Source organism: Aulonocara sp. 'chitande type north' Nkhata Bay, linkage group LG5 (genome assembly GCF_057382095.1).
Source record: "Aulonocara sp. 'chitande type north' Nkhata Bay isolate Kocher_YH1m ecotype deep benthic linkage group LG5, A_spYH_male_GT1.1, whole genome shotgun sequence".
NCBI classification, from domain to species: domain Eukaryota; kingdom Metazoa; phylum Chordata; class Actinopteri; order Cichliformes; family Cichlidae; genus Aulonocara; species Aulonocara sp. 'chitande type north' Nkhata Bay.
In genome coordinates this window covers 17,673,295-17,695,685 of record NC_141348.1, presented here as the reverse complement: position 1 = coordinate 17,695,685, position 22,391 = coordinate 17,673,295, and the positions used below count along the sequence as shown (strand labels likewise).

At 40.1% G+C, this 22,391-nt stretch overlaps 2 protein-coding genes and 1 long non-coding RNA gene across 5 annotated transcripts in view; 1 reads left to right on the top strand and 2 right to left on the bottom strand.

Moving 5' to 3' along the window:
* Positions 1–391: 391 nt before the first annotated feature.
* On the bottom strand, positions 392–15,577 carry ell2 (elongation factor for RNA polymerase II 2). The gene is made up of 12 exons (XM_086291755.1): positions 15,306–15,577; positions 12,312–12,359; positions 11,689–11,813; positions 11,411–11,574; positions 7,741–8,000; positions 7,354–7,478; positions 6,592–6,670; positions 5,830–6,493; positions 5,280–5,352; positions 4,592–4,763; positions 3,991–4,035; positions 392–2,889 (listed from the first exon to the last, which is right to left on the bottom strand). Exons 1-12 carry the CDS (start codon positions 15,435–15,437, stop codon positions 2,773–2,775), a joined length of 2,004 nt encoding a protein of 667 aa, XP_086147881.1. The 5' UTR covers positions 15,438–15,577; the 3' UTR covers positions 392–2,772.
* LOC147330157 (uncharacterized) overlaps positions 15,043–22,391 on the top strand; it is a 13,506-nt gene continuing 6,157 nt past the window's right edge. Inside the window, exons 1-2 of the long non-coding RNA XR_015129070.1 lie at positions 15,043–15,554; positions 18,273–18,388. This is a non-coding gene — a long non-coding RNA (uncharacterized LOC147330157). The remainder of the gene's footprint in view (positions 15,555–18,272; positions 18,389–22,391) is intronic.
* Positions 19,205–21,798, bottom strand: LOC147330158 (globoside alpha-1,3-N-acetylgalactosaminyltransferase 1-like). Of its 3 annotated transcripts, XM_086291758.1 has the most exons (4): positions 21,417–21,798; positions 21,077–21,142; positions 19,878–20,792; positions 19,205–19,666 (listed from the first exon to the last, which is right to left on the bottom strand). In XM_086291758.1, the coding sequence occupies exons 1-4, from the start codon at positions 21,448–21,450 to the stop codon at positions 19,659–19,661; spliced, it is 1,023 nt and encodes a 340-aa protein (XP_086147884.1). In that variant the 5' UTR covers positions 21,451–21,798; the 3' UTR covers positions 19,205–19,658. The 3 variants fall into 3 exon arrangements, with proteins under 3 accessions (XP_086147884.1, XP_086147882.1, XP_086147883.1); XM_086291756.1 differs by having other exon boundaries at positions 19,205–20,792; positions 21,417–21,796; XM_086291757.1 differs by having other exon boundaries at positions 19,205–20,792; positions 21,077–21,139; positions 21,417–21,796.

Genomic DNA, 22,391 nt, shown 5'->3' with positions numbered 1-22,391 from the left:
CAGCTATGTCTGCTCATATAACCGTTATTTCGTTTCTGAAAACCAATCTTATTAAAATACGTGTGACAGGTCACAGGATATTTTAATGTTAGTTGTACCTCTCATTGAAATTGAATTTTGAAACACTGGATTACTGCCAGCTAGCTTGGATCTCATTCCTATGAAGCCACTCTCTGATGCCATTAGAAAAAGTTATATTTAAGTACCTTTTAATTACTAACCCACTCTTAAGTCTTTGTACTATACCTCTTTCTACTTTTAATTGTCTTTTGCATACAAGCCTTTGTAAAAAAAAAAAACAAAAAACAATCCCAACACGATTTAATAATAACTATATTTTGTGATTAAAAGGGGGAAAAAAATTTTTTTTTAAAAAAGGAAGCGAAACATCTTTCAGGTAAAACTGTGTTGATTTTTATTGAAATGTCTTGTACATTTTCAGATGGGCAGAATCAGATTTCTTTCAGAATGGACTTGTGGCTTCTTGTTTAAACATTGCTGGGAAATCTAAAACTTCCTCGGTATTCCTTACTAAACCCCTCCACACTGATTCATATACTGTTTGTTCATTATATTCTGAATTAGCTCTTACAGGGAAGTTATGTGAAGTAGCCCTTTGTAGCTCTTAATTCTGGGAAATTATCACAACCAGGAAAAACAGTACAAATACCAGCCCTTTCCCCCACAGCGGGATGGACATTTTTCGGTTGTTGTGACACCTTGTAGATACAAGTGCTAATTATCTGTCCAAAATAAAAAGTTAAGGAGAGTTTGCTATAAACCCAAATTGATTCTGACAACCAACCCAAAGAGCCAGTCTACTGCAGAGACTGACTATCTGACAGAATGCCACAATCACATAATGAAAAACAGGACAGAACAATATTCATTTTTGTGGGAAATGAAAATAAACAGTGCCCCCCCAAAACAAAGTACAGACTCTTGTCTGCGAAATATTTCACACGTCAACAGCACAATGACAAAGTTCCTCTTTTACATCCCTACATTTAAGGAAGTTTTATTTCAGTGAAAGAGAGACATCGCATAATCAATGACTTCTCAACATTAGCCCCAATCAGAAATTTGACTCCATGGAAGCATGACCAAAGAAACAAAAGGCAATTACATTTTTTGGCAAACATTCTAAAACAACTTAGTAAATAAAATTTCCCTCATTGAAATAATTTCATAGAAGCCATTCATCCAAATCTGTATCCATGTTGAAAAAGAAATGCTCCAACTCACACCTTTCATTGCTGTGTGGAGCTCCAACTGAGAATCAAACGCACTGACATCATAATACAGAGAAGTCCTCTGGTGGATGATAACATTTTGCTTCCTTTCAAACCTTTAAAAACAAAAAAACAAAACCTGTTTGCCGCTGGATAAAGCTCGAGAGGTTGGGAGGAAGGGGGGGGGGGGTTATTCCTTTGCAGGGTCTAGAGAAGAACCAAATAAGGATCTTCCTTCTTTCTTCAGGTAGGATCAGGTACTCTTACTCCAGCCAGGTCGATCCTGAGTGTTCCTGGCCGGTTTTAAACATTATAGCAGCTTTTTTTTTGTTTGTTTTCTATATTTCTTCATTTCTTCTCCACATTTCTATTTTTCCTTTCATTCAACATAATACACATCCATACAACTACACTCACAATTTGTAACACTCCTTCCAGACTTTACATCCCTTCCTCTCTCGATCACTGACATCTGCACACCACCCACCCACCCGCTCTCTCACACACTCACACACACACACACACACACACACACACACACACACACCTGTTTCTAGGCAGTTGTAGTTCCTTTGTACAGCCAGTGGACTCCAAGCCCCAGCTCGACATTTCCGAATGTAAACACCTTAAGGCATACATAATGCACTGTGAACATTAAATATTGTTTGGTGTGGGAAATACTGCCCCCTACTGACAGGGTGGGGGGAGGGGTTGGCTTACGCCAACGTTCAACACCATTTCATCATTGCAATTAAATTCACAACCCATGCACACAAACTGTTGCTTCTTAATCAGCTCAAGTGATTTCTTCTTCCTGTCTCATTTCCTTCCTCTTCAGCTTCAAATTCAGCTTCGGCAGCAATTTATTGAAGTGTGGTTATCCACTGCCGTTTGAAGTGATGAGAGGAAATGAGGCAAGACAGGCATCTTTGTCAGATGAGATGACAGATGGATCTGCGTTCAAAATGGCTTCACAAAGTCAAAACACATAAGGCCTGTGGTATTTTTTTTTTTTGCATTGTTTAAAAAAACAAAATTAAACAATATATCATTTGCAGACTCTTACTTTGCACTACGAGTCACAAAATAAATAGATCTCCCTCTTTTTTGTTTTACTTAAATACATGTTAATATTATATCTGATGCTCAAAAATACTTTTGTCTGAAGAGAAAGTCCTTCAAAAGTTAGAGACAAACCCGCTCACACATGCAGACAGCCCCTTCCACTGGTCCAGTGGTGTCAAATCCACAGGAGAAGAAGAAGAAAAAAAAAATACTGCAAAAGCAAAGGATTGATGGGTAAAGTCGAAAAGCAGGATTGCAGGCACCAATGAAGCCTGTGGAATCAAAGGTCAAAAAGAAAAGGAGGAATGAAGCAAGAAAACAGGAGAAGGAAAAATGGTAAGGAAAGTAGGGGAAGGAGCTGTTGCGAAGGCAGCAACTGAAGGGGTCTCAATAGCTAAGAGACAGCTGGACAGATGCTCTTGGTTTGACCCTCCATTCTCAATACTGATGAGTGAAGCTGTTCTCTACTGTGCCCTCAGGACCAGGCCTGGGCTCTGCGCTGGTCAAAATCAGCTATGAGCCGCTTGATGTGGGCCAGCTTGTTGTGCAGGTACTCGCAGCGCAGTTTCTCTTTGTGGTAGTTGGGGCTGTGCTATTTTTTTTTTTTTTTTTTTTTTTAAAGGGGGGAAAAAAAGAAAATGTCAGTTCAGCTGCACTCGGTTTGATTTTTTAAAGTGCAGAACAAATTACACATTTTGTTCATCCTTAAAATAAAAGAAGTCAACCTGCTAATGCTCTGTTATTTTCTGACCAATCGTGGCATGCACTCTTCCTTACAGAGCACTTCAGATTATGAGACTTTTAGGGCATCTTTCAAGAAACACTAAAAAGGTTAAAAGTTGTGATGAAAATGTTTAACTTTACTGTGGACATTTGTCTGTTTTGTTTCACTGACCACAATTCCAGTTTATCCGGATTTTACTCTGCATACTTCAGGCACTTTTGTTAAGAATTGGCAGAGAGTTCGCTTCAGAAAGCTCTCCTTTGACACCTTGTTCATGAACAAACACAGCAAAAAGGAAACAGTGCACTACCGTTGCCTGCACTAGCTAAACATGCCTGACATTCCTATACAAATCCATGAGGAGGTGCTTTGTCTTCCTGCTCAGAAGTTAAGTTATCTCAGCATGCCGTCATGACTTCAGCACTTTCTCACAGCTGCCATTCCTTACCGGTATTTGTGACCATTCATATTTAGCCTGCTTTAATACATTTTATAGCCATATTGAGTTGATTGGTATGCAAAAGAGGAGTCAAAGAAATAATCAGGCTCTAAACTCTAATAAGTTCACAGTTCCGAATGGTCTTAGGACAGAAAGAGCTTCTGCACATGTCCAATTATGTAATAATTTTTATGCACATGGAATATAAAGCAACAATACTGCACTAATATTTGAAGGATTTAATATTTAACGTTAATGCACCTTTTCACATCAGTTAAAACACCGTGTCATTTACACAGGTGTGCACATACCACCCTGCCACCAGTACATATATGCGTAGTGTGTCTAATTCAGATCTTAAGAATGAGCGTGATTATGGAGTGTGACAACATTTTGGCCAAACTTAATGCAACAAACATTCAAAAAAGTAAAGACTTGGTTATAGAATTCACATTGTTTTTAGGTTATATCAGGGGAAAAGGCAGAAATGCACACAAAGACTTAAAATGATGACAGCCTGTGTAACTTACTTGTTTGATCTTTTTGTACTCTTTCACTATTTCTTCTTGCACCTTCTGTAAAGATGATTAAAGTCATTAGTTGTTCCCAATGGACGTCATGTATAAACATTACAAACACGTGTTCTTTCACTTTTTGTAGATAAATGAAATACTGACCCACCTACATTTACTTTAAGGAAATAAAAAACAAAAGCTCTGATAGCTGGGGACAAAAAGCAGGACCCTGAACCAAAGCACAGAATGAAACTATTAGCACTCTAAACAAATGTCTGTCGCCTGCTGGTTGCAGGTGTCTCTGGATTGAGGAGCAGCTGTGAAACTTTGACAACACTATTACTTTTTGTTGATTATGAATAAGCTGTCCATCATTACTGCCTCCTGTTTGTTTGACAGCAGTATACAAAGAGCCAGTTGTGAATGGTTAAAGGCCAAAGACTTCATTATATTCTGTCACAGCCAACAGGACCACAAATGTATAATAATGTAGAAAATGATTAAAACACACATTAAGAGAGAGAACAGCCTGTGTCACATTTCTATGATTGTGGTCTTTCTGCAGTCATCACCAGCATCATCGAAAATGTATCCAAGCAAAAAGTTTCAATATGACCTGATGCTCTTTGGTGCCAGGGGCCAACTTCCGACACTGGGCGTCCAACTGGGTAAAGCGGCGGGTGATGTTCTCCACGCGTCCATGCAAGAGCCGGTACTCGTCATACTCTGCATTGAAATCGTCCTTGTAGCTTTGCCGCTGGTCGAGGGACACCAATGCTGTGTACTTCCTGTAAACAAAGGAAAATTAGATCCATTTTAAAGTGGTGACAAAGTAAGTTTTAATTTGAAATTTCAATCCAGAAAGAGCTGTTACAGACAACACCAATACCAGCACTGGACTATGAACATGCTCTTTCCAAACTTTATTTATTCTGAATGCACCTTTGAAAAGGTCATGCCATTTATAGACATATGGGAAGTTCAACATCTGTTGCACTTCTCCATTTCAAATGTGCTACGGATAAGATATTCCCTGAACTCATTACCACTGATGTGGAAAGTACAAAACAGTCCTTGTACAGCAATGAACAAAGAATACTAGCATGCACACTGAAACACATCTGTGTTTACAGCAGCATTTCACGTGTCCTAATTCTTGTCTACTCTAATTCACTTGTGTTTGTTCAAAACATCCTCTTTTGCAATTGTTTCACAATTTGTGGTGAGAAAAGAGGAAATTAAAAAAAAAAAAAAAAAAAAGACTGTTGATAATGGACCCTTTTAGAATTATAACAGTTACTTACAGGATATAGTCAGGTGTATCTATTTTGGATGAAAATTCAGTGGATTGGACTGGCCTCTCTTTGTCTGAAGAGTCTGAGGAGAGACAGCAATATGCAAGAATCTAAGTGCAGAATTTATAATGAACATTAAACATAAGCACCGCTGCTATGATGGAAAACTGTCTAACAACAGGATTTTATTTTTAACCATCTTGTTCTGATGTAAAGAATATGAACAGGTCTCTTTTAGTTGATCCCTGATGTTTCAACAGTAATGTAAATGTTTGTTGCATGATGACATTAACCCACAGCACAGGATTTTTCATTCAATATAATCAGGACCGAAAGGTACTGATGGACAGACATGCACTGCTTTTATAGGAAAAGACAAACCCATTTTTCTCATGAAATCAGTGGTGCAGCTGCTGAAAAAGCAAAGGCTGCTGCAAAGAAATGGAGGCCTGTAATGTAAAGGTTGTTGTCCTGTTTTCTGAGTTAAAGTGACAACATAAATTTTCCAGAACTGCAGGTATCTGATTCAGCGGTCCATACAAGAGATTCAGAAACGCACCTTGATCTTTGTGAGAACTTTTGCTGATAACTCTCCTGGTCTCTTCATCAGGGCTCTGCCTCTTCTTGGCTCTATGACTTTCTACAGCCTGCTCCACAACACCATGAGAACTACTGCCATCTCTTTCCTTTCGCTTCCCTTTCTCCCTTTCTCGATCCTTGTCTTTGTGCTTCTTAGACTTCTTTTTAACCTTCTTACTGGTGATGCTGGACAAGGGAGGGCTAGAAATGACAGTGGAGGTAACTGTGAGTGAGGTGCAAGGCGGAGGGCTGGGGGATGGTCTGGGACCGGGGTTAGGATGCTGATAGCGATCCTGCAGGGATCTATTGGACGAAAAGGACTTGGGTGAAGGATCTCTGCAGGAGGAACTCTGGTCCACGGGCAGGTCCTGGGTGCCACAGCCCTCTGGGGTGCTTGGTGAGTTGGTGTTAGAAGCTGGGCTAGGCTGCTGGTGAGAGGGGGCAGGTGGGTGGGATGAGATGGGGAGATGAGTGGGAGGGCCTGAGGTGACATTGGAGGGTAGGGATGAGCGTTTAGAGCTGAGGCTGCCCTCGTCCTCAAGGCGATCCGAGGAGGATGCGGCTGGCCCTCGATTACTGAGGTGGGAGATGCGGGCTTTCTTCGGTGCCAAAGGATCAATGAAATCAAAGTCTGGCTGACGCTTCTGCCAAAACCCCCCCCCAATGAAACCAACCACAGAATTTAGTCTGAAAAATCATATAACACCATGGGTTGAGCTTTAGAGAATTTTTGTTCAGGTACCTGAGGCGATGTGGGAGCGCTGTCTTTGGGAGAACCACTGGATGAGGTTGCAGTTATCTCATTAGGAAGACCTAATTTGCTATTGAAGAAAAGACAGAGTGTTATCAGTGGGGAACAGTCTAAGTGGCAAGAAAGGGCAACTTAGAGGGTAGCCTTCAACCATCATTACACTAAGACCTGCTAAAAATGTGGATTGGTCATATTCATGAGGCTTAATTTACATTTTTCCAATGCCACAACACAAGAAGGAGAAGAAATGGCTCTAAAACACAAATCTGTAGTGTAGCTAATGTCAAAATAAACCGTACCACAAGCTAGTCTAAACAGTGTCGATGTTTTCATAGAAGCTATAGCATGTACTGCAGGCTGTAGCCACACACCAAGATAACAGAACAGTGTGTTTTCTTCACTCTCTCACGAGTTTCAGCGTTTCATTCGTTCTTTTGGAAACTGTGCTCATGTATGTAAAACCACTTCTGCTTAAAGTGTAAACAGTGTTAGCCCAATTACACACCATAAAGAACAAATGCTTTATCACTACAGGCAAGCAGGAGACCATTTAGGAGCATAATTGAGGCTATATTTTGGCACTTGCCATGTGACCAAATGACTGATGCTTCTATTCAAGCATGAGGATCTCTGCTCTGTATTTCACATCCTACCGTTCTGTACATTTCCTTTCAATATATCGACTGCTTTTAATTTAATCAAAGGCAACTCAAAATTAATCAGAATAAAAAGCTGAACTGGCTGCTTGTGTACCGAGTCAGGATCCGGTCAATCTGAGACTTCTCATCTTCTGAGTAACCAGGCCAGTCTCGCTGGACGTCACGGTATATGTAGTCCTTCAGAGAATATGCATTGTCTTTGGGATTCAGGTTTGCCACCTAATTTGCATAGAAACACACAGAGTTTCAAAGTTAAGTTGTGGCAGCAGGAATACTGGTATAGATACTTCGTACATCCTGTGCTGGCTAAACATCTGTGTATGTAAATACTGTTCAACGACTAACAGTCTCATTTCTCATGAATGAAGCATTAATAAAGTGAGCAGGATTTCATCAGGCAGATCTGCAAGCAACAATCTTGTTAGCCTTCATAAACAGACAAATCTGTTCAAACTCATGCAACTCTCCTGTTGGGAAATACCTGCTGCAGGGCGGTCCCCAATGAGTTGCGATCCTTCTGGTTGATACCGTCACGCTGCAAACGTGCTAGCACTTCCAGCTTCTTGTAGGGCCTGAGTGCCAGCAGATGAATGATGCGGTCTCTGAACGGCCGCTGCGATACAGGGTTATTGGAAAGGCACTTACGAATAGTGTTGGCTGGGTTGATGGGTGTGGAGCGTTTACGCTCTGGGACCACTTCTGGGGTGGATAGTGCAGGCTTACGGATATGTACTTGCTTTCCTGCAAAACAGAAGGAAAATGGAAAGTTACGACTTCTCTTCTCGGCAGACTGGCTCATCACAGATGATTCTTTTACACTGACAGATAAGAACTTCTGATTAACATCTCTTATTAAAAGTGGGTGTCAATTGCATCTACATTACACATACATTAGGACTGATCCAATGATTATAATAGTGAGAGCTTAAAGAAATGGATCAGGGTTTCCACCAGTGTATTACAATCCTGGCAATGTGCTTAGGCTAAATGGATCTATGCCAGACCTATGGACTGGGGATGGGGATATATATATATATATATATATATATATATACACATTTTTTTTTTTTAAAGGTATATTAAAGGACCAGGAATAACTTATACCATAATACTCTTTTACCTGTGTTCACTAATGGATTACAGTAGGCTAAATCCTCCACTACTGTATGTGAATGACATTAACCAGGATTTGGTCACCTACACATGGGTTGAACCTAGGGCTGCTCAATTAATCGAATTTTAATCACGATTACGATCTGGGCTTTCAACGATCATTAAAAATGACTGAGCCGATTATTAGCCCCTCCCTCATTTATCCGCGACACCTTAAAGGCCGGTCCGTGAAAATATTGTCGGGCATAAACCAGTCCGTGGCGCAAAAAAGGGTGGAGACCGCTGATTAAGAGGACCCGAGGGAAGCTCGGAAAGCTAAGCAGAAGTTATTTGGAGAGTGACTGCCGTTGGTTGAAAAGAGTTTAAAAAAAAAAAAAAAAAAACTTCAGTGGTGTTGCACACTATTTTATATTATTTTTTTAAAGTCATTGTTAACCCTTTAAAGCCGGTCAGAGCAGCACGCTCCGTTTTGCGTAACTATTTTTAAATCCCTGTAGAACCTGAACCGTGTAAGCTAGCGCAATAATTTGTTTTGCATATGAAACCGGAGGAGTTGTACTTACATCTGATGCCATCAGCTTGTCCTCGGTCACGGTTTCGTTCCACATATAGCTTTGCAAAAATTGCATAAAAAGCGCTTGCATGAACAAAAACATAATATTCCAGAAACACACTTTGCCGTTCCTATCAGCTGTTCGTAACACTTCCCACAGTGAAATGATGCACCTGCTGTTTTCTTTGCAAATTTGCATCATAGGATTGTTTTTTGTTTTTCCTGCAGTATATAAAAATTGCTGTATCTCCAAAATAAAACTATGAAGACACTCAAAATAAATTTCCTGTGGTGGGAAACTATTTTTTGCAACTTTATTGTATTTAAAGTTTTGAGGGATAAACCTCTTAAACTTCTCCAAGTAGAAATATATGTAAACAAAACAAAAGCGATTTTCAATTTTTTTTGTAGTTTATTGCACTTTTTTGAATTTTATGTAATTACTATGCACTTAATGCATACATATTATTAAAATATGGGCTATAACAGTTGTATTGATGTATAGCAACTTGAAATGCTCCCACAAATGGCACTACAGCATGTAAAAAAAATAATATAAGCTCTGGTGGACTTGGTTCTATAGTAGGTCTTAAAGGGTTAAATAAATATCGTCAAATAATCGTGATCTCAATTTCAGTGAAAATAATCGTGATTATCATTTTTGCCATAATTGAGCAGCCCTAGTTGAACCTTTCTGAGAGGAAATCATGTGAGAGTGTCAATGGCATGTAGGAAGACCAAAGAAGCTGAGCTGCTCAAGTCAAACCTTATTTCAAACTGACATTAGGAACTGTAACCACAGAATATAAGAGACACAATGAGTGCTTTTGTTATGTCAGTGACATTCACGATTTCAGTTTTTGAAACCAGTGACAATATGGTCTGATGTTAATGCCATTTCCAGTGAAAGTGTATGTGGCAAGAAAACTGACCATACCAAACTACATAACTACACTAAGCAGCTTAGAGAACCCATTTTAAAGTGTTGACGTTAAAGCCAGAGAAACCTTATTACTGAGCAATGTGCTTAATCATGGTGTCAACACTTCCCTGTATACCTCTTCATGGTCATTATGAAATTCTAAAGCTCTTTAAAAGATTAAGGTTAGGGAAAGGAAGAGAAAGGAAAAACTCCTCCCCTCCCTCCTCGTCAAAGAAAAGGAAAAAGACTCGCAAACAGTGACAGAGATCAGTGACAGATTCTAGCAGGCGTAATGCTTTTGCATCACATTTTTCTTCTTCAGAAAGAGATATTCTGTACAGACCATCTGTACATTTATTAAGAGTTACTGCTTTTAAATGCGACTGCAGAAGGCAGACAAAGATTAGGGAAAGTTAGAGGCTGCTATCTGAAACAAAAAGCCTGCGAAAACAAGAATCTAAAGGCCCCTGGCACATCTGTAAATATGATACTTACTTCAAACCAGGTGCTACAAACGACTGACCCACCCCCTTTTCTGTACATCATCTCGATTCCCAGTTTCTATGTGACAGTACATGCAAATATATCCCCAGGGCTCAGAAAAATAAAAGGCTTTTAGACTACATCTACAGTAAATAGTGTACATTTTTAAATGCTTACTTGTATGTGTGAAAATAATGACATTTAAACCACAAACTGGGATTTGTAGCGATTTCTATAGTGAAATGGGACAGATATACTTTGCCCTCCTTTTCTTTTTTGGCAAGCAACAAAATTTCATCACAATTCAGATCAGGATAGAGATCAGAAAACTTAAAATAAATACAGAACAGGGCAACAGCTCTTTACCGTGGGTTATAGTGAAATTTAAAATACTTGATTACTGTAGAAGATGAAGACAACAAAGTTGTCTTCTTAAATTTGCTGGCACCCAGGCGCGGCCTGTGAATGCAGTCTGGTTACATTGCTGAGTATCAACTCTCTGTGATCAGTCAAACTATCTTTTAACGTTGCATAAGCCAAAGTATTTGAATTTTACGCATTCTTTTTTTGTTGTCAGACATCTGAAAAGCAGGGAATACCTAATGTAGGCCTAGATTAGCTGCATGTACCAGCAGTCATTCTAAACATGCAGCAAGTTTAAGAGCAACAGCTATCTGTATATAAAACACTGTAACAACTATACATCCCTCATGTGTAAGGAAAACATGAAGACATAATTTGTTGAAAAGATAAATGTTAAACACAATAAAACAAAAGTAAAGCGTGTACTATGTGGCAAGCTATGCATTACTAAAACAGCATTAGCTTTATCTGCCACCATTTGTCATTATCAGACAGACTCCTAATCTGGAAAAAACTGAGACGGCAAAATAGCTTAGTCAGTCGCAATAATGGCTTTGAATAGAGTTAGTCTGTCAGCTTTCATCTATTCAGGCTCTCAAAAGAGGCAGAGTTTGAAAAGAGAGAAGAGGGGTTGTAAAGCCATGGTGACATGTGGGATCCACACCGCCCTTTGACTGCAGCAGTGGGAAATAAGCGAGATTGTAGGAAGGGTCTTACCTCTGTACTGACCACCAGGCTTGATGACTTTGGTCCCACGTTCTCGTGTGTCCTCCACAGCCTGGGTCATGCGCTCCCGGGTCACCTGGTAGGAGTCATTGGTGGCACACACTGTGACCTTGTCGTGTACTGTCGCCAACAATGCCAGGTGTGAGGCCCCTGAGCTAGAGACAAAGAGGGAGTGTGGAGGAGAAATGTAATGCAAGAGAGGGATTACCTTCCAGCAACGTGTGGTAAGAAAGTAACAGTTGATTCAGCTGACCAGCTATTAACACTACCTCGACGCATACTGATGGATGCACTCGAAGCTTCCCTGAGGGTTGTCCTTGCCCACATTAGACAGATAGAATTCAAAATTGTGGAAGGCGTCTGAAGAAGAGTCACTCTTGGGAATCTTAATGCGCTGTCAAATAATTCACATACATATTAAGTATAACACAAACAGTATAACAGTGTATTCAGCAGTAGAGCTATAGAGGATGATGTGAACAATTTAAGAGTTACGAGGAAACAGGACAACCCAAGTTCTTATCATCTAATGGGAGGTGAGCCATGCCATTATGGAGTACATACATCATACAAAAATATATATGAACCAATTATTAACTTGATATTTTATCGAGAGGAACATCAGAGGAAAACACACATTAAAAAAGAAAAAAAGAAATGATCTTGCTTTATAAACAATTCCGTTTGAATCATTAAAATCATTAAATTGGCCATTTTGTATTGAATTTATATTTTATTACAAGTGCTAAAATGAGTTAATGCCAGAAATTGTTAAGTGGTTTTACTGATTTTAGGATCAATGAATACAACTGGCAAGCTTATTTTTATCAGTTAATGCAAGACTCACAACCTAAAATACAACCAGGTTTTTTGTTTTCCTTGTTGGACTTACCCCTTGTAGTCCCTTGAACTGTATCGTTGGCCGCAGAGAAGGAACATTCTGCAAATAATGGGAAACACACATATACTTTAACCCCTGAAACAAAAAATATATACAGACATAAATAAGCATTAAAAAACAAAAAACAAAACAGAAAATAAAGGCCTAGAATCTACACTACACTTTACTCCCAGTCCTCCTATAACATATGCTTCCATCATAATGCAGACAAATACTGAATGCTTAACCACTTGCTCTGCATGTTTGTTTAAAGGCTACATTTAAAAACATGCTGCTAGGACTATAGCTGACAGCCAGCTGATATCTGACGAGCACGTGCCTTCTTTGTCTGTGGGAGAGCAAGTAACTAGGTCATAATCAGTATTCATGATGCAAAAGAGAAAAAATGAAGAGGCAGCACAGCAAAGATAATCCCTGTCAATCACGCAACTGGGAACTTGTTAACAGCGCTGTGTCTGATGCAGTGCTGCTGCTGATCTTCAGATTATTTCACCAATTAACCAACTGGTTGTTTGGTCAGTAAATTATCAGACAAATAGTGTGAAGCCTCACATTTCCAAAGCTCAAAGCACATCGGTCTGGCCAGAGCTATTTAAACAGTCACCCAATTATTGCAGTTTTCCTTGTATGGACAGCTTGCATGTTTTTTTCTGAAGCCATGGGTGATTTGCAGCATATAATGCTCAGCGAGCCACTTAAAGACAATCTTTACCTGAGGGCCGAGAGAGAGAGAGAGAGAGAGCGAGAGAGAGCGAGAGAGAGAGGCTATATAAATCAAAATGACCTGTGTCTTTAAGTGGTAGGTGAAATGATTTGTTTTGACACTAAAAACAAACCAGATATTTTTAAATAGTAGATTTCTAAATCTCTTTTATTTACATTTGTGCCAGTGGCTACTTGAAATAAGAGTGACAGCCACAAATATGTGGTGGCTGCTCTTCAGCGGTATACAATAAGCTGGGAGAAGCACATGACTCCCAGTTTCTTCACCCAGCTTAAGTACACAGAAGAACCAGTCAGCTAGACTTGTGAACTAGTCTGAGTGGGAGGTATGCGCATTTTAACAGATTCTCCACGTTGCTGAGTCTTCCTAAAGCGACTCAAGAAGTAGGTGACTGGATAAAATGGGCACTTTTTTTTTTTTAAACATTGAAATAAATATGTCATGGTTGTAAAAGCTGTGCTACTCCAAGCCATACTCCCTCCCCCTCCCCACTCGCACCGTTCTGATCACATTTCACATCACCACAGAAAGACAAAGATAGCCGGCTTCCAGAGTTCGATGACTGGGTTAGCTACAGCACACATTACCGAGAGGGAGAGAGAAACAAAAAGCAGGCAGTTTTTGGCTGCTCAGTCAGCAAGAGATTGCAGGCTGCTGTTCAGTGCAGAGAACAGACCAACATTACCACATCCAATAAGGTTGTAGCACGGGCTGTCACAAAAGAATTCCCTCAACTAAGTGATAACGCAGCCTGCCAGCTGTCACAAAACCGTGTGAATAATCATTTTGGATTTTGCTTTATATCCACATTTTATAAACACATATATTTGCAAGAGGAATTCTCACGGGGCTGACAATAAGCCAAAGCTTATCATACAAGAATGTATACAATGTGTGGCTGGCAGACGGACAGGTAAGTGTATATGCAATAAAATGATAAAGTCTCAGAAACCTCAGCACACTATAGCCTACTAGCAAGCTATAATGTATCATCCCTGAGTGGAGACCTAGACCTGGCCAGTGTGTTACGTAACAGCGTTGTTGTTGGCAGAGAAAAGTCAGGTAACCTGGCTTTAGGCCTCCTTATTCAAGACTGCAGAGGTTCAGATTAGTCCACCTGCATTCACCTCAACAAGATTACACCATTCGTACGGTTCAAGATTAACAAGTTATATTTAATCGGCACAGGCATGCAGTGATCCAGAGCAAACAGTAGTTTTAAAAGCACTACTTTGTGTTACAGCACACTGGCTTGAATTAGTTCAGAAAGAGTATGGAAATACATTACATTAATGCAAAAAAAAAAAAAAAAGAAAAAAAAAGAAAAGGACAAAAATAAGCTGTTCTTCTTGCTTTCCTTTCATTTTTTTAAGGTCTTGTATTAGACATATTTATAAATGCTGGCTCATTCTTCTCAGTGAAGCTTGATGCCAACTAGAAAAAGATATATATTGAATGAATTAAGAAAGAGAGAAAGAAAGAAACTCAATAAATAAATATTTGTCCTATGAAAACCTTGGAGATGCTTGCTCAGTTGTATCTCTAGCTAGTGTTGGACTGCAACAGATTATAACAAAGTTAAACAGTTAAAAAAGGGCGAGCCTGACTAGGAGCTCCATATCCCTGCCAGGTTTTTGTTAGGTTTTGCCAGCTGGCTAAATCTAAACATATGGCAAGCTAACCAGTCATCGACATGCTTCAAACGGCACGAACCTGTGATCAAAGTTAGATTATCACTCATTTATTGCTATGTTTCCACTCCTGCTCTTAATATATAACGTCGTCGAAAAAAAAAGTTCAGGTTACTTGACTGCGATTTAATATTTTAATGTTAAAACGCTATGCTCATGAAGCTTGTCTAGTGTATTAGTCGATATGAGCCTACCACTTTCCTAATTTGGTAAGCAACATTAGTTTGGCAAGAAAAAAAATGGACTAGGTTGGTCAGCACAACATAATAACGTAGAGCTAGCGTTAGCTAATCAGCGTCCAGCTCAACCAACAGGTTTTTACGTTAAATCATATTTGTCAGTTCGTAAAACCTGGCTAGAATATAAGACCAAGGTCTCATTTATCTTCTGCCGTTGATTACTTTCACGACACCCAACTAATGTGATCAAAAAACCCAGCTGAAACTCGCTCTGTCAACAGCTTAGCTAACTTTGTAGCTTTTAGCTATGCGTGGCAGTTGGGACTTCCTAGCTGATCCGAGCAGTGTCAGTTTGAGTCCTTATTCTTGAAATACACGGCGTTTTACTCACCGTACAGTTTTGGTAGGTCTCTATCGCCCTCAGTGCTGTCTCGGTTAACTTTACATGTAATACAGTGACTCTTTCTGCGCTTTGTTGGCCACAATTTAATCCGTATCTCCCATCCACGGAGAGCGCCGCCATCTTTACCAGCCCTCCACCATCGTCCCTCTGAAGGCTGGAGCATTTAGCAGTCCAAGCTCACTGTTCGCACTCTGACTGGGAGGGATTACGCTTACTGCCCTCAGGACTCACACCTCTGTATGTCTTCACTTGTCAGCTTGCTATTTTTTCCTTCTTCAACTTTTACCACAGCGACTTTTAAGTACGTCGTAAAGATATATATGGTTTTTTTTAAGACTTTTGGGCATTAATAATATATTAAGCATTTCTTCTATAACTTAGATATGATTAGCAGCCTAATTCACAGCTGTATCTTGCTATGTGTTTAATAAAACGAGACTGCAGGAATTGCTTATTACTATAAGAGGAAAAATTACTAGTTAGTAGTCCCCCTTCTGTGTAAGCCAATAACCTCTTTCAGCTGCGCATTCTTCCTCTGCCTGCTGTGTTTTGCTGACACGGTGAAACTGATTCTAACCTGCCGAAACTGTGAAAGGTAGCTGCTGGAGCAACATACAGTCTACAACAAGTACCTTTCCTTTCAAATAAGTTTTTTTACCACTGTTATCCTGAATTTCAGTTACTTTTGGACCTCTCTGAACTATAAACACCCATACTGGCCTATAGCTTGATAGTATTTTATATGGTGCCTTTAATGATATGGCATATAAGATAACATCAGCACAAGTTTTCACCCCCCTGTAAGCTGGACGACTATCTCCCAGTGTCAGTCCCCTGGAATGGTGATTATTGGCTTAGCCCCAGGCAGGGTGGGGAAAGGCTTGTGTGAATCAAGCAGATTATCATGGCTCTTTACCCCACCCTTCCCCTTGAGTAGTTACACACACTTGCATGCATGCCCACACACAAACACACACACGCACAAACATATTGAGAACTTATACATCAGCGCACTGACAAAGTAACTCTTTTCATTTCTCTAGAAAACATATGCACATATAAAGTTTATATAAAAAACATGATTTCAACAGTGTGCTCATTAATACCACTGACTGTAAGCTACCTTTATCTGCTTGACAATAGTGAAACACAACCCTGGCTGGGAGGAAAGCTGTACTTCATAAGCATTACATAACCTGTTCTGTGGCTTCTCTTGGATCAAATACATGCAAATATGAAGTGTGAGGTCGTTTCAACTCAAGTCGTGCTCTACTTTATCTGATGGGTTGCCTGGTGTGCAAACAATTAAACAAAGATAGGACTCCTTGATTTTAAAGCTTCTGTGTTTACAGAGGTGTCAAGTGTCGCCTGGTAGAAGCTTAGGAATACCTAAAAATTACACACCCATTGTTTTCAGGTTAAACATTAAACACGTGATGCTTAAGTTTGTTACCTGGAGCACAAAAACAGTTTAAACTGAGCTGAGTGTTGATATTAATGAATGCATGATTTGACCAGTCAGGCTTCAGTTTTGATGCCAAACAGAGGTTTTAGTGAGTGGAGTCTGAAGAGTGATGAAGATGCACTTATTCTACTTAGATCAAAGGGTTTACATTTAGAGGTATGATTCCTCAGCCTTTGAATACTCCTTCTTACATGTTCTTTTACTATATCAATAATGAAGAAAACTCCATCCAGTATGTTAACACACATTAAACTCCACAGAGTTTTCATATACATTAATGTGAACGAGAAGTATCAGCTTCTGTCATGCTGTTGTGTCTGTGGTTATATTTTAAGAAGTAGTGCAATATTGTTAGTGCTTGGAACTATTTATCACACTTTCTATAAACACTGCCAATAGTGTGGACAATGTGTTTTCTTTCAAAAGCTGCGTATAAAAGTATCAACAGCTTTTGTTGCAGAGAAGCTAATTGATCACATAAACTGCAAGCTTGTTCATTCTCCAGCTGCTGGTTAGTGTGATGCTCTTCGACATCATGTATAACTTGCCTCGGCCTGTTGGAATATCATTTCAACAAAATGAAGTATTTCTCCACCTGGAGACCGAAGCTGTTAAAGCTCTAATTTTTATATGTGAAAGATTTTGTTGCACCATCATCACCGGTGTTCTCCGACACTTTAACCTACTTCTTCAGTGAACTGTAGTTGAGACTAATAGGCAGGCAGAGGTACAGTGCCTCATAGCAACATCCTGGACTGGATTTTATCCAGATGCTTCAAGATTTCTCCTTTAGCACAGACACGTGTAGGCGGGGTGAGCTGTAGGCTTCAAACGGCCTCTTGGTTTCACATGTCTGTTTATGTGGATACAATGTGGATACCAAATCACACATGTCAATTATTTAGCTGTATTATTTATTTATTTAGTCTTTAAATAAATAAATAATATTTATTTATTTATTTAATAAGGGCAGACGTGGCTACAACTGTAGCTTGCCTCCACCAGTGTGTGAATGTGAGAATGAATGAATAATGGAATTGTACAGCACTTTGAGGTTCTTGAAAAGCGCTCTGTAAATGCAGTCCATTATTATTATTATTTATGCACACTTCCCAGGCTATCCCTGCAATAAAAATGTGCAGGAATGGTATACAGCAAGAGTAACCTCATACTTCACCATTAAGCCACTCACCAAAGTCATTTTAGAGATAACTGATCAAAGCCTGTTTTACATTGAAATAAGGGAAGCCAAAGAAATTCAAGCCACTGATGACTCTTTAACATTTCAACAGGTAATTTTGCATTTGTGTACAGCCCACTCAAGGAAGTATATGAGTTTGAACCCTATTCTATATAATAAGAATTGAAGGAATCACCCTTGTCCTATTCATCCAGCACAACAGATTTATCTGTCAGCAAAGTAAGATTTGATATTCAGATTAATATCTTCTCACATCACTGATTTCTGTGTTGTCTCTTTTTTGCTTTAGGTTATGCTGCTCCTGGAAATATGCTCTCTTTGACCACCACTAAACCTGCTTTAACCTGCTTTGCATAGTGGAATGAAAAAGGGGCACTGATCATGGATCAGACTGACAGAATAAAGGTAAACTAAGCAACATACCCTTTATACTGTTGGTAACAAAGGTTTTCAAAGCAGGTGTTCAAAGCAAGGGAGTGGTTTCACAGGCTGATCTATAGTTCTGGTGACTGCTGATCTAATTAAAGAAATACAGATTCATAAAATCCATGTCTTTCCCCCTTTTTATAGCCAAAGAAGAAATAGGTTTCCATTGTAACAGCCACAGTGATAGTGGCTTCAAAAAAGATAAAAAAAAATACTCAAGATGTTTTTTTTTTCTCAGTACATTAATTTGACTACTTAGATGTAAGGCACAGTCAGTCTGTCTTAGTGAAACTAGCCCCAGATGTTGAGGAACTCTGCACACGGAAATCACTTTGTGTTCTGTGCATTTGTCGATATGTGAAAGCAGGGTGTTATGAGACAGAAAGTCCACTGAGTAATTCTGTTCCAATTTGAATACCAGTAATGAGTCAAAAAACATGCAGGTAGCAAGCCGTGATGGCTTGTATTGCAGGATTATTTGAAATCCACCTTCAACTTCACTCCACGTGGCGGTCTGGCCCCGAGGACAGATTCTGTTGGCAGTGAGAAGAAAACATCTGCTGCTGTTTAAGCCTCCCATTAAAACACAGCACACATGGAAAAGAAAGCAAAGTGAGAATGTGGGTGTATGTTTGTGCGCGTGTGTGTGTGTGTGTGTGTGTGTGTGTGTGTGTGTGTGTGTGTGTGTGTGTGTGTGTGTGTGTGTGTGTGTGTGTGTGTGTGTGTGTGTGTGTGTGTGAATGAGAGAGAGCGAGAAAGGCCAAGGCACAGACAACACAAAACAACCACCATCAGGTCGTTTGAGTTTGCTTTTTACTCCAAGTCATAAACCAGCTTATAGTGGAAACTATTCAGTACATCCTGAAACATTTTCAAAAACATTTACTCTCACAAAGCTCAAATTTAGACACGTGCAATCTGGGCAGACAGCATCCTGTTGTGTCCATTTTCAGCCACCTGGTCTTTAAAAACCTTGAAACAGCAGCTCTTCTCGTTAATGATTGGCCACTGTGGGGAAAAGAGTGCACTTACTCTGTTGACTCTTATCGCTGCTGACCACAAAGCCAATGGAGCAGTATCTCTGAGGCTGACATTAATGGAGTAGACAGGACTTTCCTTTTAAAGAGACAGGTCAATTTCTTTTTGTCTGCTCTGGCAGAGATAGGAGGTGCAGGGGATCGTTCCCCCAAATGGATCTTTAATTCAGTGCAGATTGCGCGGTTTGCTCTGGTGTGATTGCAGGCTGCATTTATTGGCCTATAGAACAAACAGTTAAATGGAAATTGTGACGTTAACTGCAGTATGTGCCCCTCCGTTATCTTTTCTTTCCATCATCTGTCCTGTCATAACAGCACAGTCAGATATAACAATAGAAACAGTCCTCTGTGTAGATTTATGGGTCTTTTTTTTCATTTAAAAAAAAATCAACATTTGTGTTCTTCTCTCTGCTTATCATTATAAGACTCACATTGCCTTCCCAAGGACAGCAGCCTATGTACAGGCACTTGAGCAGACAGGTCAGAATCCCACCAGCTGTACTCTGGGGACAGCACGCAGGTCGGCCTGTGGTCAATCAGGTATCGGTTCAGGTAGCTCTCCTCTAGGCCCCTGGCTGTTATCCCATCAGCGTGGTCCTGAAGAATGAGCAAAGAACAAGCGAGAGCAAGTTTGTACATCTCAGATACCGCCCCGCCATAAAACTCAGAGGTGTAGTAAAAGTCTCCTTCATCCTCCTCCACGTAAGCTGATGAGCCTTCATCATCCTCATAAGGGAAAGCATTTCTTGGCATCCCATAGAGTTCTGGGTGCAGTGTAGCCACCAGGTCTCCAAGGATTTCCGCTCTAACAGGAGCAACAAACTCCTGGTCAACATCAGCACAGAAGATGTAATCAGTCTCACTGTCAATTGATTTTCGGATGGCATCACCAAGAAGGGTCATTCGACGATGAGCCAGCCTTTCCCACCCGGGCAGCTCGGCAATAGGAACCACCTTCATCTCTCGTTCAGGCCCCAGCTTGACGGGGGGATCCAGAGAGCGGGGATTATCTGTGAGGATGTAGTATGTGACTACTTGACCAGGAAGAAAGTAGGTTTCAGCCGAGTACAGGAAACGCCTGATGAACTGGGCATAAGTCCCCACCACAAAGGCCAGCAGACCTATGCGCATTTCCCGTTGTGCAAATTTAGCCCTGCACGATGCCGAGTGGCGGCTGTCACCCCACACCAAGGGAGCACCCCATGGCGTCTCTGCAGGAGTCTGCGATTCTGCTCCCTTGAGCACCTCCATGTCTGTCACTTTTCTCCCCCTGTCCATTTCCAAGGGATGAAATATAGGGTGAGCTGGGTGCACTCTGGCAGCAGCTCTGCTGCCATGAAGGTAGTCTGAGGAGGAAACACCAGACGCTTATTTGTGCAGTGCAAACTGATCTTATATACTTCTACTTTGTAACTTGTACTATGCGCAAAATATTTAGAGGAGATGATTCATAGCAATCTGTCCCAAGTGAAGCCAAAAGCAAAAAAATAAACATTTTTCTGTGGAAATTAATTAAAAGCGTGTGTTTTACTGAGCACATGACTCAGCTGAGGTTTTTTACTGTGTACTCTTCTAGGTGTATGCAGTGACACAAAGGGGTAGAGCAGAACACATTATTCTGTACACTTACATATGATAAGAGACAGGAGAAAACAGCACAGGACTAGTTGTATTCTGCTCACTCTGATTGGTCCTGCTTGAAAGGCAAACACACAGATGCAAAGAAAGACTGACATTACATGGGACTGCACGAGATAAAACTAACATTTTTCTGTATCGCATGATAGGTTTAAAAAACTGCAAGTTTTTTATGTCTGTTCTTCTTTCTGCTTGATTCAATGTGAGTCTCTTCATCTTAAAAGTAATCCAGTTTTAGCGTACATAAATACAGCACAAATCAATCAGGCGTAAACAACCAGATTTGACATCAGTCGAAGAGGTGGAGCAGTGGTCATAGATATTGCACTAACCTGATGACGCCTTGCAGAAAGGGAACAGTGCCATACTGTGACCTGCTGGTGGTAAAACACGCAGAGCCTTTCCCGAAGGCACTATTTTTTTGCTCCTCTGTTTGTGTTTCTCTGTTGCTCACTCTGTCTCTTCCTGGAAATCTACTGTTTAACTCACTGTTTTTCCACCAGGATTTTTTTTCGGGGTCAGTTTTCCCACATCTTCCCTATGGTTTGTATTTTTCTCTCGCTGCGTTTATAATATTTTCCTCTCCTTTTTCTTCACATACCTTTCTTCATCTCCCCCCTCTCACATTCTTCTTCAGGCTTTTTGCAGTATTCACTTCTGGAGAAAAACCAAAGTAGCCAGATGTGAAGGGAAAAGAGGGAAATGGGAGGAGATGAGGGGAGGAGAGTAAGACATAACAGGGCAAGAAAACCATTAAAAGGTAGTGTTACACCCACACTTCTTTCCTTCTTCCCCTCTGTTTAGACAGTACAGGATACTCAAAATAGAAGGACAACTTCCTCAAATTCATTTTTAAATCTCAAGATTTGCACAGATAAGTCATACAGCAGGCATCAGGCATTTTTTCCTTATCCTTTCTCCTTCTGCTCCACAAGGTGGCACTATTCAATATCAAATCCAGTGACAGAAGCTGCTCTAACTGCTTGTTGCATTGTTGCAACAAGTATCATACAATAAGACAAAACATTGTCACTCTCACATGAAAAAAAAAGCAATTAAAGAGGGTTATTATAAAGTAACTGAAGCAAATATTTGAATGTTTATGGGTTTAATGCATGTTTATGAGGTTTAAAACACATCTGGACAGTGTACATATGCAGCTCAGTGGCCCCATTTCAGTGCAAATTAACAAAATAGAACTTATTAGGACAATTAGTACTTCTATTTAATTTAAAAGAAATTGTAGATTTTAGACAGACAGTGCATGAAAATCTCATTTCCTTCAGATTTTCTATTCTCAGCAAGTT